Source organism: Ascaphus truei, chromosome 5 (genome assembly GCF_040206685.1).
Source record: "Ascaphus truei isolate aAscTru1 chromosome 5, aAscTru1.hap1, whole genome shotgun sequence".
Lineage (NCBI taxonomy): Eukaryota > Metazoa > Chordata > Amphibia > Anura > Ascaphidae > Ascaphus > Ascaphus truei.
Window position 1 is genome coordinate 120,493,958 of NC_134487.1, and position 15,271 is coordinate 120,509,228.

At 41.5% G+C, this 15,271-nt stretch overlaps 1 protein-coding gene across 1 annotated transcript in view; it reads right to left on the reverse strand.

Moving 5' to 3' along the window:
- The window catches only part of LOC142495286 (dynein axonemal heavy chain 3-like), a 1,152,169-nt gene that overhangs the window by 31,918 nt on the left and 1,104,980 nt on the right, over nt 1-15,271 (reverse strand). The window contains exon 70 of the mRNA XM_075600542.1: nt 3,983-4,120. Coding sequence (XP_075456657.1) covers nt 3,983-4,120 — 138 coding nt within the window. The remainder of the gene's footprint in view (nt 1-3,982; nt 4,121-15,271) is intronic.

Sequence of the window (15,271 nt, forward strand, 5' to 3'; positions counted from 1 at the left end):
ACTCAACCCACCTTTCGCCCCCACACCTCTCACCCCCACTCACCTCTCTCCACCTTACATCGCTCTTCACCCCACCCTCTCTCTCTCCCCCAACCTTCTCTTTCTCCCCTTACCCCTCTCACCCCCCACACTCATCTCTCCTCTACACCCCTCTTATTCCATTTTTTACACCCCTCTCCCCTTCATTTTTGTACCCCCTAGTATTGTATCCCTCTCTGTTCTTGCATCCATCTCCGGTTTTTGCACCCCCCTCCCATTTTTACACCCCCCTCCCATTTTTACACCCCCCCTCCACAGACCTGAATATCAATTCCTGCTGCAGTGGAGTGTGGCAGAGGAAAGCAACCTGCTGTGCTCCCAGCCTCTGCTGCCACCTCCCACAATGTATTGCCCTAGGCGACCAGCTAGGTTGCCTAGAGGTTGCACCGGCCCTTTATTGGAGTACAGTATATGTGGAAATTCACTTCAGCCAATATAACCTCAGCTGATATTGGTAGACCATATTCATAGACATCTTCATCTTCCTTATAAAATCCAGTCCCTTGTAGGGACAAAGTAAAGTAAAATGTATTGTGTAATATAGGTGATTTACACCATTCTTTTTAAACCAACAAGTATAAAAACTGCAAGTGTATTTTTAAAAAAAAAACTTTTTATATCTCCAGGGTAAAAAAACTGCTTTTTTGGAGTGTTTTCATAATTATTACATAAATCTCTTTTGTGATAAGAATGTTTGTGAACTGTTGCATTTTGAATTAGATTGTAAGCTCCTTGGAGTAGGGACTCCTCTTCCTTAATGTTACTTTTATGTCTGAAGCACTTATTCCCATGACCTGTTATGTATATTATCTGATATTTATTTGATTACCCCGTGTATTACTACTGTGAAGCGCTATGTACATTAATGGCGCTATATAAATAAAGACATACAATACAATACAATATAGGTTCAATGTAGATCTAGAATGTTGTTGTTTTTTAAACATGATTTTTTTTTAATAGTGTAAGGGGTACAGAAATAAAAAATGGAAGGGTGGCAGGGTACAGAACAAAGAAAAAAGGGTGGCAGGGGAGGGTACATAGTACAATTTACACGATTCATATTGTCACCCACAGTAATTACCTGTCATCACAACTGTTATTCATATCTCCAATTTACTAGAGTGTACATAGTCTTTTGTCTATACCATTTACTCTCATCGCACTCAGCCACGGATCCTAAGCTGCCACAAACCTCTCCATTGAGTCATTAATAAATGCTGTCATTTCTTTCATACCATACTTCATCAATTACCGTCTGAAGAGTAGGGGCAGTTTTTTTTCTCCAGGAGGCCACAATCCTGCATCTGGTGGCTGAGAGGATATGGGGAGGGGGGTTGTGCTCTCTGTTGGGTATATCTGGGATTGGATTATTTAATATCGCCACCCACAGATCCGGGGTCAGTGAGAGTCACAGAATATTATTTATGAGATTAAAAATTTGCTTGCAAAGCTTTTCAATTAGTGGGCAGGACCACCCAGGGTGTTCAAGAAGGTGCTAACCTAACCGCCCCATCTGACGCATAGAGGAGACACCTGTCCATATATTTTGTTCAATTTGGCTGGAGTCAGGTACCATTGGTACAGTAATTTATAACCGTTCTCCTTGATTATAGTGTTCATGGAGACTGAGGCTGTGGCTTCCCATGTGTCCTCCCATACCTCGGGATCACTCGGCTCACCTAGATCCGATTCCCACTGTCTAATATGGTACGCATCTCTTTCTTTGCCTTCTGGGATCAGATCCTGGTAAATAGTTGATATCAGGCTCTTTGCGTGGGAAGAATTTCTACAAACCATTTTGAGATAAGTGCTGAAAGTAGGAAAGCCTTTGTGTGCAAGGTTTCTGATTTGTATAAATCAGAAGATTTCTACATTTGGGATATTGTAATGCTCTTTTAGAAAGTTTAATGATTTAACCTCACCATCCCTTATTGCAGCGGTGCACAAACTGGGGCGGCGCCCCCTTGGGGGGCGCAAGATTATTTAGGGGGGGGGGGGGCGCAGGCTGCGTGCGGGGAAGCCTGGGGACGGGCAGAGTTGTGCACGGGCGACTAAACTCAAGCTCTGTGCTGAGGCTGCTTCTGTGTGATGTCTGCCTGCAGCGGGGGCGTGGTCTTCCCTGCACACAGACAGCCCGTCCTCCTCCTGTCCTAGTTTTCAGCCGCACAGAGAAAGTAAGTGTGTGTGTGTTGTGTGTGGTGTGTGTGTTGTGTGTGTGTGTGTGTGTGTGTGTGTTGTGTGTTGTGTGATGAAACATGGAGAGGGGGGAGGGGAGAGAGACATGGAGAGGTGGGAGACATATTGGGGGGAGGGGTAGAGAAAGAGACATGGAGAGGTGGGAGACATATTGGGGAGAGGGGGAGAGAAAGAGACATGGAGAGGTGGAAGACATATTGGGGAGAGGGGGAGAGAAAGAGACATGGAGAGGTGGAAGACATATTGGGGGGAGGGGGAGAGAGAGACATGGAGAGGTGGGAGACATATTGGGGGAGGGGGAGAGAAAGAGATATGGAGAGGTGGGAGACATATTGGGGGGAGGGGGAGAGAGACATGGAGAGTTGGGAGACATATTGGGGGAGAGGGAGAGAGAGACATGGAGAGGAGGGAGACATATTGGGGGGAGGGGCAGAGAAAGAGAGACATGGAGAGGTGGGAGACATATGGGAGGGGGAGAGAATGAGAGACATGGAGAGGTGGGGGACATATTGGGGGGAGGGGGAGAGAAAGAGAGACATGGAGAGGTGGGAGACATATTGGGGGAGGGGGAGAGAAAGATGGTTAAACGGAGGGATGAAGGACAGGCAGAGATGGAAGAATTGAGGGGCTTGGGAGGATGAGTTTTGGGGGGCTGAGGGTTATTCTTTGGGTCAGGGGGGTCACTTGGGAGCATTGATCAGCAGGAGAGATTCATCAGTACCCCCCTTGAGTTTGGTTATGGGGGTCCCTGATCCCTGGGCAACATTTAAAACAGGAATAAATAAATAATACATGAAACTGGTAGGTAGGAGTGGATGACACTGGGGAAAGCAAATGGGAGAGGGAAAAAAGGGAGGGGAAAAAAAGGGGTGGGAGAGGGAATGGAGGTAGCAAAGAGGTGGATGAATGCCCCCTCAAATGGATTGCCTTTGTGCACCAGAAAAAAACATATTACTAGATACCAGCAAACAATAAAATAAACAGTGATCCAATACTAGTATACTGCCTGCGCGCACACCTGCAGCCCAAGCGATTTGTGAACTTGGCTGCAGGAGATTGTAGACACGTGGCGGACGCGTCACAAAGCTGGTTCGCCCTCATTGGCTGAACCAGCTCACGTGCGTTGACGTCATGTGATTTTGATTACATCAGACAGGGGGGGCCCGAGAAATTTCATGGATGAAAAGGGGGGCTCGGCATAAAAAGTTTGCTCACATCTGCCTTATTGTATCTCTAGCCCTTGTAATAATGTTGTTTATCCACCATGTGAAATGATTACCTTACTGTCCAGGTTTGAACATAGGGTTATAAAAAGGGGGATCATAATGCTGTTAGGTTGCGTTAACCCCTTTTTTCACCAAAAGCATCCCAGATTTTAAGAGAAAGACAGGTGGTCGGTAGAATATCTTCACTGTTACTAATTCATTACTTGGGGATCCACATCACGGTTTCCAAGAAAAGCGGGCTGGTGAGATGATTTTCAATACCTACCCACGGGCCGTGTTTATAGGTGTGTGTCAAAGAACCATTTAGGCAATTTGTTCTTTTGTTGCTTTGTTTAAGTTAACTATGTTGCCATAATTAGTCAAAGAGATACAGAACAAGAACCATAATGTCAATGATTTTTATTTTGCAAAGTTTTTTTTATATCTTGTGCATAATGGTTGTGAAATACAGTATATTACCAACATTTTTTCTTTATCTTATAAAGATTTACACAAATACTTCATTGGATCGGACGTACCTGGAGCTGTTTAGCGCTGATTTTTAGGTCAGAATCATTGAATTCATAGGGTATGTTCCAGCCAAGTGGTCCAAATGTGCGCCTTTCTTGGACAAGTGCATGGAAAAAGCAAAGCCCAAATAAAAGCTTTTTCCAAACCTATAGAAAAAGACACAACATTCATAATTATCTGTAAGCATGAAAAGTCATGTGTAGTTGGTGTGCAATTACATACTTTGAGTGCTGCATAATAACTATTGGACATAAAGTACTGTATACAAGACCTATTAGTGACACCTGCCAGAGCTTTATTACATTTTGTAATAATTTTATTCTCCAAAAGTAAAACAAGTTCCATGAAGGCAAAGCCCCATTTTTTCACATTGCATCAAAGTCTGGTAAGGCATCTTATATCACATTCATTTGAATGGGCCATGTGGTGCCTTGCAGCTAAAAACTTTTAGTTAATAGGTCCCATGGCTCAATACCTGCTTGATAAATACATACCCAGGTGTAACAGGGACTTATCCCAGTTTAAATAAAGCAGCCTCGGAGCTCTGAGAATCCAGCAGAGAGATAGTTAATTGCAGCCACTCAATTAACTAGTCTCCACCTGGACTAATGAGAGCTCTGTAAAAAGCCTCATGTGAGATACAGGACAGAGATTCCTTAGCTCACATTTGGGCTGACATAAGGAAAAGGAGTACCGCAGAGATTTTCCTTAGCTCACAACTGGGCTGACCGGAGGAAAATATATTGTCTTGATGCACACAGAAGGACTGTATGCTGACAGCAAGACAAGGGGACAAAACCTCTATACCTGAACATGGACATTTTCATTGCACACAAGGGAGCTGACCCAGGAGAGCAGAGAGGCCTTCCCCTACAGCAACAACCACAGAAACAGATAAGAGACTTTTCTTGTTGGACTGGTATATATACAATATATATATATATATATATATATATATATATATATCAAAACAAAACAAAAACATTAAGGAGCGCCTACTATAACAACCTATAAATTGTGAGTGAATTAGCTACTGTGTTGAAACAACCAATGGGGTGGCCAGGGGGGGGTTTATAATATAAGATGGATCCTATGTTAAAAAATGACTAATAAAATTTTAATAAAAAATGCTATAAAAAATATATAAAAGTGACAAAAAAACTTTAATACTAAAAAATAAAAATGAATAGCTTTAGATGTATACCAAAAACCTTAAAAAACATAGAGTCCCGTTCCAATAGAGTGCATCCAGGTAAAGGCAGCCCGTTTGAAAGGGACACAACTCCCTTGGAAATACCTATGAGAGAAAATGAGAAAAAAACAGGCGCACACCTAGTGCATTAAAGTATAACAATCATTTTATGGAACATTAAAAAATAGACAAATGCCCACTCACAAATCAAACAATAAAAAAGAGCAGTTATGAGATTGGCCCTCATAAGCCACTGGCAGCGTCTCGATCAGCAATGGAGTTTTCCTCCTCCACACGTGTAGTACAGACTCCTTCACCGGAAGTGACGTCCTCCCGGCGTGTGCCCCGCAACAGGAAGTCCCTCCGGGAACCAAAGATACATTCCCTTCACAGCTTCAAAGCGATTGAGTATATCTAATAAATGCTATCATTTTTACTCTGTTTGTGAGTGTGCTTTTTATATTTTACAATCCCATAAATACTGTTTTATACTTTATCACACTAGGAGTGCGCCTGTTTTTTCTTCTTGTTTTCTGCAGATATCCTTGGGATTTGGTGATCCTTATATACGGGCAGCAAAACTCCAGTGGACTAAGTACATTTTTTGGAATTTCAACTGACATCTGGTTTTTATTTTATTTTTTGTTTCATATTTTTTATTTTTGCAATAGATTTCAGTTGTTTTTATCACAAATTCGCCTTTTTGGGGATTCTTTGGTCAATAGCCTTGTTAACTCTATCTGATTTACACAGCTGATTTATCCTTATCAAGCTTCCTAAGGCGTTTCGTCACTAAGGGGACAAGACCTCTATACCTTTTTTCATTGCACACAAGGGAGCTCACCCAGGAGAGCAGAGAGGCCTTCCCCTACAGCAACAACCACAGAAACAGATAAGAGACTTTTCTTGTTGGACTGGTATATCCTGGGACCTCTTCTCTTTTCTCTGTACACACTCTCTCTAGGTGACCTAATAACATCTTTTGGGTTTAATTATCACCTCTATGCCGACGACACACAAATATACTTTTCAACACCCGACCTTACACCTGCTGTACAAACCAAAGTTTCTGAATGTCTCTCTGCTATATCATCCTGGATGGCCCTCCGACGCCTTAAACTCAACATGGCTAAAACAGAGCTCCTCATACTTCCTCCCAAACCTGGCCCTACTACCTCCTTCCACATTACTGTTGGAACTACAATCATTCACCCAGTAGCCCAAGCACGCTGCCTAGGGGTCACACTCGACTCCTCTCTCACATCCGCCCTTCACATTCAAAACATTTCTAAAACTTGTCACTTTTTCCTCCGCAATATAACAAAGATACGCCCTTTCCTCTGTTGCTCGACTGCTAAAACTCTGACTCAGGCCCTCATTCTCTCCCATCTTGATTACTGTAACCTCCTGCTGTCCGGCCTTCCTGCCTCTCACCTGTCTCCCCTACAATCTATCCTAAATGCTGCTGCCAGAATCACTCTTTCGTAGATCTGTCTCAGCATCTCCCCTCATGAAATCCCTCTCCTGGCTTCCGATCAAATCCCGCATCTCACACTCCATTCTTCTCCTCACTTTTAAAGCTTTACACTCTTCTGCCCCTCCTTACATCTCAGCCCTAATTTCTCGTTATGCACCATCCAAACTCTTGCGTTCTTCTCAAGGATGTCTTCTTTCTACCCCCTTTGTATCTAAAGCCCTCTCCCGCCTTAAACCTTTTTCACTGACTGCTCCACACCTCTGGAATGCCCTTCCCCTCAGTACCCGACTAGCACCCTCTCTATACACCTTTAAGACCCACCTTAAGACACACTTGCTTAAAGAAACATATGAATAGCACTGTGGAAATTCTGAACACATAATACATAAAGCTTAGCCCCCTGCAGACGCACTTACCAGAACTCCCTCCTACTGTCTCTGTACGTTATACCTACCTACCAATTAGACTGTAAGCTCCTTGGACAAACAACAGCAACCGTGTATAAGCTCCAAGAGCAAGTGTGTAGAAGTAATAAGTGCCAAGCAGGGCAGATATAGGAGCTAACACCGGTAAAATGGGATAAACAGCTGGTAATAATAGCCCAGTTCACGGGTAATGTAAGAGAGGGCTAAAGGTATATAGGACAAAAGTACTCACTTAGTCCCAAGCCCTGGCCCGATCTGGCCCGGTGTGGAGTCCACGCGACTCACTAAAATCACCGCTCCGCTTCTCTCCCAGTCTGGCTCCAGTCTTGACGCTGAACAGTTGAGAGCGTCTCCCTCTGTGAGAACTGCAGCTGCTTCCACATCCGGTGGTGGACACTGATTCTCACACGAAACGATACACAGAAAAAAGGATCCGGGGCCCATCTACTCCAAAAAAATGTAAGTACTCACCAGCAGAGAGGTTAAAAAATAATATACTTTATTAAACTACATAAAATCAAAAAACGAACAGCACAAACACTCTCCCACGCGTTTCACGCCCACTGTGGTGCTTTTTCAAGGAGTACAGGGAAGGGGGAGGCTCTGGGTATTTAACACATTCCCCATCTTACAAAACAGCTGTTACGAATAATCAATTGATTGTGTTTTGCAGGAAGAAAAGTGAAGGACAAGGAAGACAAGAAAATACAAGAAAAGTATTGATTTAATTCATATAAATAACTGAAAAAAACTACATAAAGCATTAGTACAATAAAAAATACAAAATACATAAGAGTTGTTGTACCATTCTTATTCCAATGTTTAGTGTTTAATTAATTACACTTTGAACTGATTATGCCTCATGGAAACTAACCAGCCTTATAATTAAGCGCTGGTTCACATAGGATATGTGCAGTGTTGTCCCATTGCCATATAAGTTAGATAAGAACAACACCTAACTAGGGTAAATGGTTCAATGCACCTATCCACTTAGAGGGATAGAAATTAATTTCTAAAACTAAAGGATTTTTTCCTAATCTTTTTCCTAATCTTATTGGTTGCTACCCCTGTCACCACTGTAAAATTTGTAAATATCTTGTGAAGACGAAAACATTTTCAGGGTCTGATGCCAGTAGAGTGTTTAAGATACTGTCATGCATCACATGTACAGTAACACAGACCATGTTGTCTATATGCTCAAATGTGGTTGTAACAAGCGTTATGTGGGACTAACAACAACGCATACTTGAGCATATGAGACTTATCACAAAGAGAGATCAAATGCATCCAGTGTCTAGGCATTTTGACACTTGTCAAAAAGAGAGTCTGACAAATTTTGAGTGTGTAGCTCTGGAGTTTATTAAACCACATTACAGAGGTGGTGATAGAGCCAATCTGCTTCACAGACGTGAGGCCTTTTGGATTTTTACTCTCAACACATTAGTACCTAATGGGCTAAACATAGATTGGGATCTAAAAAGTTTCTTATAATGTTATAGTGAACGAATCATATGTTTATTCATTAACTTTTTTAGACTTTTTTAGACCTACTAAGCCACCATTTGGCCTAATCCCGTCATGTTTTGTATCATGTATCATGTTTTACGGTTTATATAAAATCATTCTCTGTATATATTAGGGATGCACAGACTCCAGAGCACTTTACAATATATTTATAACATCTTTATAATATCATTATAATATCTTTTTTGTGCCAGGTGGATATTTTGTTTTGCGTTGTTGATCACACCGATTTTCCAAATTTCTATCCCTCTAAGTGGATAGGTGCATTGAACCATTTACCCTAGTTAGGTGTTGTTCTTATCTAACTTATATGGCAATGGGACAACACTGCACATATCCTATGTGAACCAGCGCTTAATTATAAGGCTGGTTAGTTTCCATGAGGCATAATCAGTTCAGAGTGTAATTAATTAAACACTAAACATTGGAATAAGAATGGTACAACAACTCTTATGTATTTTGTATTTTTTATTGTACTAATGCTTTATGTAGTTTTTTTCAGTAATTTATATGAATTAATTCAATACTTTTCTTGTATTTTCTTGTCTTCCTTGTCCTTCACTTTTCTTCCTGCAAAACACAATCAATTGATTATTCGTAACAGCTGTTTTGTAAGATGGGGAGAGTGTTAAATACCCAGAGCCTCCCCCTTCCCTGTACTCCTTGAAAAAGCGCCACAGTGGGCGTGAAACGCGTGGGAGAGTGTTTGTGCTGTTCGTTTTTTGATTTTATGTAGTTTAATAAAGTATATCATTTTTTAACCTCTCTGCTGGTGAGTACTTACATTTTTTTGGAGTAGATGGGCCCCGGATCCTTTTTTCTGTGTATTGTAAGCTCCTCGGGGCAGGGACGCCTCTTCCTTAATGTTACTTTTATGTCTAAAGCACTTATTCCCATGTTATTTATATTATCTGTTATTTATTTGATTACCACATGTATTACTACTGTGAAGCGCTATGTACATTAATGGCGCTATATAAATAAAGAAAAGAAAGAATTGCCGGCGCCAAATTAGTCCTTTAAATAATAATAAATCTGAATAAAGACCAAACCGTCTCTTGCAAAGTCCCAAAAGTGTCATTGAGCAAACAGGCAGTGAAGGGGTCAACGAACGGCTCACACCAAATAATAGTGCAATATGTAAAAAAGAGAAGGAAACAAACAGATAATGGTGCAGTACGCCAAAAAAGTTGACATTAAAACATTAAAAACTCACACATGACAAACATAACACACAATGACAGGCAGACACTAGCAAGACTATAATCCTAACAAAAAGCTATTTATTAACATTGAAATACTGGGTTCAGGAGGATACAGCACTTAAGTCCAGAGGGGTAAAATTGAAACCCTACTTACAGGACAGTAGATGGTAAAAGCAGTAAAACTGAAGATCACTCAGGTGCTCCTCTCAGATGATAACTGGAGCTCCTTTAGGGATTGCCTCGTGTGGGGGATGGATGTTGAGTCGCACGAAAACCGGAACTTCCTGGTGGATGTGACGTTACACGCTGCGGTGTTACTGAAATCGCTGCTCCTCTTCCTCTCCTTTCCCCCCACAGCCTGCACAACTGCTGCCAAGATCCTCCACAACCAAACAGACAGTTCTAAAAACAGAATAATCTCCCAACGACGTTTCATGCACATACGTGCACTTCTTCAGGGGTTGTGGCTTGCCCTGACAACCAGCAGTTTATATACACGGCATGGGTGGTTCTAATTGACTAATTACAGGCAAACCCCGGTTTAAGTACACTCACTTTAAGTACACTCGCGAGTAAGTACATATCGCCCAATAGGCAAACGGCAGCTCAGGCATGCGCCTGTCAGCACGTCCTGCACAGCAATACCGGCTCCCTACCTGTACCGAAGCTGTGCGCAAGCAGGGAGACTATAGAGCCTGTTACAAATGCGTTATTTACATCAGTTATGCACGTATATGATGATTGCAGTACAGTACATGCATCGATAAGTGGAAAAAAGGTAGTGCTTCACTTTAAGTACATTTTCGATTTACATACATGCTCCGGTCCCATTGCGTATGTTAATGCGGGGTATGCCTGTAGATGACACGGTGTTAACCCATCAATTGCCATGGTCAGAGCTAGACAACAACAAAGCTTGCTAAACATACATTACACAACATTAAACAGCACATAGAAACATAAAAACATTAAAACATTTAAAATTGATCTTAAAATAATAAATAATGGGGCTGACAGAAAATGAATAGTATATCATATTATAAAAAGGCTTTTAATTCGAAGTCTATGTTCAGCCCTCTAGGGGATAGTGTTTTTAGTTCGTAAATCCAGTATGCTTCACGCATACTGGCCTGTTTTAAGCTACTCCCACCTCTTAGACTGGGCTGAACCACTTCAATGGCCTGGCAGGGCAAACCTTTTGGATTTTTATTATGACACAAAAGAAAATGATGGGAGACACTATGTGTGACTAATCCTTTCTTGATGTTATAAACATGCTCATAGATGCGTCTCTGGAAGGTTCTCCCAGTTCTGCCAATATACTGCAAGCCACAAGGGCATTGAAGCAAGTATATTACAAAGGTGGAATGGCAATTAATAAATGTCTTAATGGGATAGCTTCCAGAGGTTACATTAGATGTAAAATGTTTAGCATTCATACTGTAGGAGCAAGCCACACATTTTGCACAAGTGAAAAATCCTTTTGGACCCCCTATCTGTTTCTGTTTATGTTGCTTAACTGGACAACTCAGGGCTAATTTAGATTTTAAATTATTAGCCTTAGAGAATATAATTTGGGGTTTTTCTGGGAGAATGTCCACCAATATATCATCTTTTAGCAAGATGGGCCAATATTTGTTTATAATCTGTTTTATTCTAGGGGCCATCTCGTTGTACTGGGTAATAAAAGCAACTTTATTATTACATTTTTTGTTGTGTCTTTTTTCTTATTATTATATTTGAGTAAAGTATCTCTTTCTATTTTAGTAACTTGTTCGAATGCCTCATCTAAGAGACTCTCTGGATACTTTCTCTCAAGAAATTTACTTTTTAGGTCTTTTGCCTGCATTTTAAAAGTCTCATCCTCAGAGCAGTTACGCTTAAGGCGCACTAACTGGCCCTTAGGGATATTACGCAGCCATTGTGGGTTGTGCTGACTATCTGCACGTACATAGTTATTAGCTTGTACTGGCTTGAAAAAAGTCCTGGTGTGAAGTGTATTCTGATTAATATAAATGTGTAAATCTAAAAAATCAATGTGCTCAGTGCTGTGATTGCAAGTAAATTTAAGGTTGTGATGATTACAATTTAAATAACTGCAAAAGGCATCTAGTGAGGCTTGACTGCCTGACCAAACAAAAAACACATCATCAATGTAACGCCGCCAGAGCACCAGGCCCGCTCCTAGAGGACAGTTGTTCCAAATAAATTCCTCCTCCCAACTGTCCATAAACAGATTGGCATAACTAGGAGCAAACCTCGTGCCCATAGCGGTGCCACATTTCTGAATGTAATAACGTGAATTAAAGGTGAAATAATTGTGAGTCAAAATAAACCAAATACTGTCCACCAAAAAACTCCTTTTAATTGAAGAATAATTATTTCTATTTTCCAATATACGAGACACGGCTTGGCAGCCTAGTTTGTGATCAATCACAGTATACAAAGATGTAACATCAGCCGTAGCCAATATATAACCAGGCTGCCATTCCAGATCTTTCAAAATTTGTAATATTAAAAAGAGAGAAAAGTTGCGCCAAAAAAGAATTAGCCTACTGTTCAATATATGGCTCCTGTCCTTGGCACAAAGCAGTTCCGCAGCCTGAGTCTCTCAGAGGTGATTCACCAACCTCTGTGTGGATACTGGTAGAAAAAAGGGGGGTCCTCCGGCGCGTTACTCTGCTTGTGGCTCCACGGCGTTTAAGGCATATAAGTGAGGGAGAGAAGAGAGGGGACCACAGTAAGGGACCAATACAGTGATTATACACAGCTCTTCGTTTGATTGGGGAGGGAGGGGGGGGAGTAGGGGTGTTGGGAGATCAATGGAGATTGAAAGATACTGCTACATAAAGGAGACACACTTACATCAAAATGTCTAATATCTTGAATTCTTCTACTCTTCTCCTTATATAGCTGTGTGTTGTTGAGGGTGAGGAAAAAACCTCCTGGTATCCTCCTTGTGCTGACGCGTTACTTTTCCACAGCGCACCCCCTTCATACCAAGCTCTTTCCCATATTCATCTCCAGACCAGGAGCGGTGTGTGTGTGTGGGGAGGTCTGTGCCGGTTCTGTAGTAGATTTTCCTGTGGTACTGGAATGCCACAAGGTTCTGTTCTTCCTCGTTTCTCGCACAATTTACAAACAGAAAAGGCTTCTGTGTGCTTCCTGCACCACTTTATTTCTTCATCTTGTTGAAGAAATAGATGAAGAAATAAAGTGGTGCAGGAAGCACACAGAAGCCTTTTCTGTTTGTAAATTGTGCGAGAAACGAGGAAGAACAGAACCTTGTGGCATTCCAGTACCACAGGAAAATCTACTACAGAACCGGCACAGACCTCCCCACACACACACACCGCTCCTGGTCTGGAGATGAATATGGGAAAGAGCTTGGTATGAAGGGGGTGCGCTGTGGAAAAGTAACGCGTCAGCACAAGGAGGATACCAGGAGGTTTTTTCCTCACCCTCAACAACACACAGCTATATAAGGAGAAGAGTAGAAGAATTCAAGATATTAGACATTTTGATGTAAGTGTGTCTCCTTTATGTAGCAGTATCTTTCAATCTCCATTGATCTCCCAACACCCCTACTCCCCCCCCTCCCTCCCCAATCAAACGAAGAGCTGTGTATAATCACTGTATTGGTCCCTTACTGTGGTCCCCTCTCTTCTCTCCGTCACTTATATGCCTTAAACGCCGTGGAGCCACAAGCAGAGTAACGCGCCGGAGGACCCCCCTTTTTTCTACCAAAATTTGTAATATATGTGTCGTGTCTCGCAAATAGGATTTGACATCAGTGACTATAGGTTGTAAGTGATGATCAATAAATTGGGAAAGATTAGAAGTGAGTGAAGAAATACCAGAAATAATAGGTTTACCAGGGGGGGAAGTAAGACTTTTGTGAATTTTGGGTATAAAATAAAACAAAGGAGTGCGGGGAAACTGAATAGACAAAAGGTCAAACTCATCCTGACATATAGCCCCACTATTCAAGCCAGTAGTCAGCAGATCCCCCAATTCTGCCTGAAAATGCACCAAAGGGTCACCTGCAAGGGGGAGGTATGTGGTCCTGTCTCCCAATAGTCTCAAGGACTCTTGTAAATAATAGTCCTTGTCCATGACCACAATGCCTCCACCCTTATCTGCAGACTTGATGACAATAGAAGCATTACTTTCCAAACTCTGAACAGCCTCTTTCTCTTGAACGTTAAAATTATCATGCCTAATTTTATATGTTCGACACGAATTCTCCAGATCCATATTAACCATCTCCACAAAGGAACTTACCAGATGTCCCTGTGAAAATTTAGGGTAAAAGGTTGAGGGTTTCCTGATGTTCCCATGTGGAGGATTTTCTATACTACGAACCTCTCTCGGTGGATCTGTTTGGTTTGATATGGCATCCCTTGCAAAATATTTCTTTAGGGCTAATTTGCGGGCAAATTTGTGGACATCTATGAATAGATTAAAACTGTTAGGCCCGCAGACCGGAGCAAATGTTAGACCCTTACTCAATACCTTTTTTTCAATATTAGTCAGTGAATACTGGCTAATATTGAATATATTCGGAAATTCTTTCTTTTTCTTTATTCGATTTCTACTAACACCTCCTCTACATCAGCGAAGAAAGACCCTGACCGAATTGGATGATCAGATTTTAGAGATGAAAATCCAGCTAGATCCGTATAAGGATAACAACGATCTACTTTTATTAGAACCAACTATTAAAAAAAGGTTGGATCAGGCAGAACTTGAAATAGTTCAAACTAAACAACAAAAGTTTTTTAGAGACAAACAGGACTATGACACGGGCTGTCAAAGAGATTGGGCTAAAAAATCTAAAGAAAGTAATACAAAAACAGTAGAACAAAAGAATTCCATTCCACCAGCAGGAATTAAGGACTCTAGAGCTGTTAGGAGCAAATTTATACATAAAGAAATGAGGAATGGCCCAAAGAAACCCAATAGCAATATATTGGCTCCTACACCCCTAGCACCTGCCAAATTACCTTTGCATGACAAGAATCTCTATTTGCAACAAAAGAGAGCAAAGGAACGCTATGATGCATTGGTATTACCTCAGTCGGCGCCCATTGCGGTCAGCAACAGATACACGTTGCTGTCTGACATAGGGTCCGAGAGCGATGCAGAGAGCATTTCCTACACTCCACTTCCCACACCGGCTACTAAACCCAATTTTTCTTTTTTAGAATGGAGGAAGGAGAGAGAACACATATTCCCAGAAGTGGAAATAGTAAAACTACCATTAGAACCCCGACCTCCTCCCAACTACAAGAAAAGAAAGACAGGGTCAGAGGGAGGGAGAAGAGGAGGTGTTAGTAGAAATCGAATAAAGAAAAAGAAAGAATTTCCGAATATATTCAATATTAGCCAGTATTCACTGACTAATATTGAAAAAAAGGTATTGAGTAAGGGTCTAACATTTGCTCCGGTCTGCGGGCCTAACAGTTTTAATC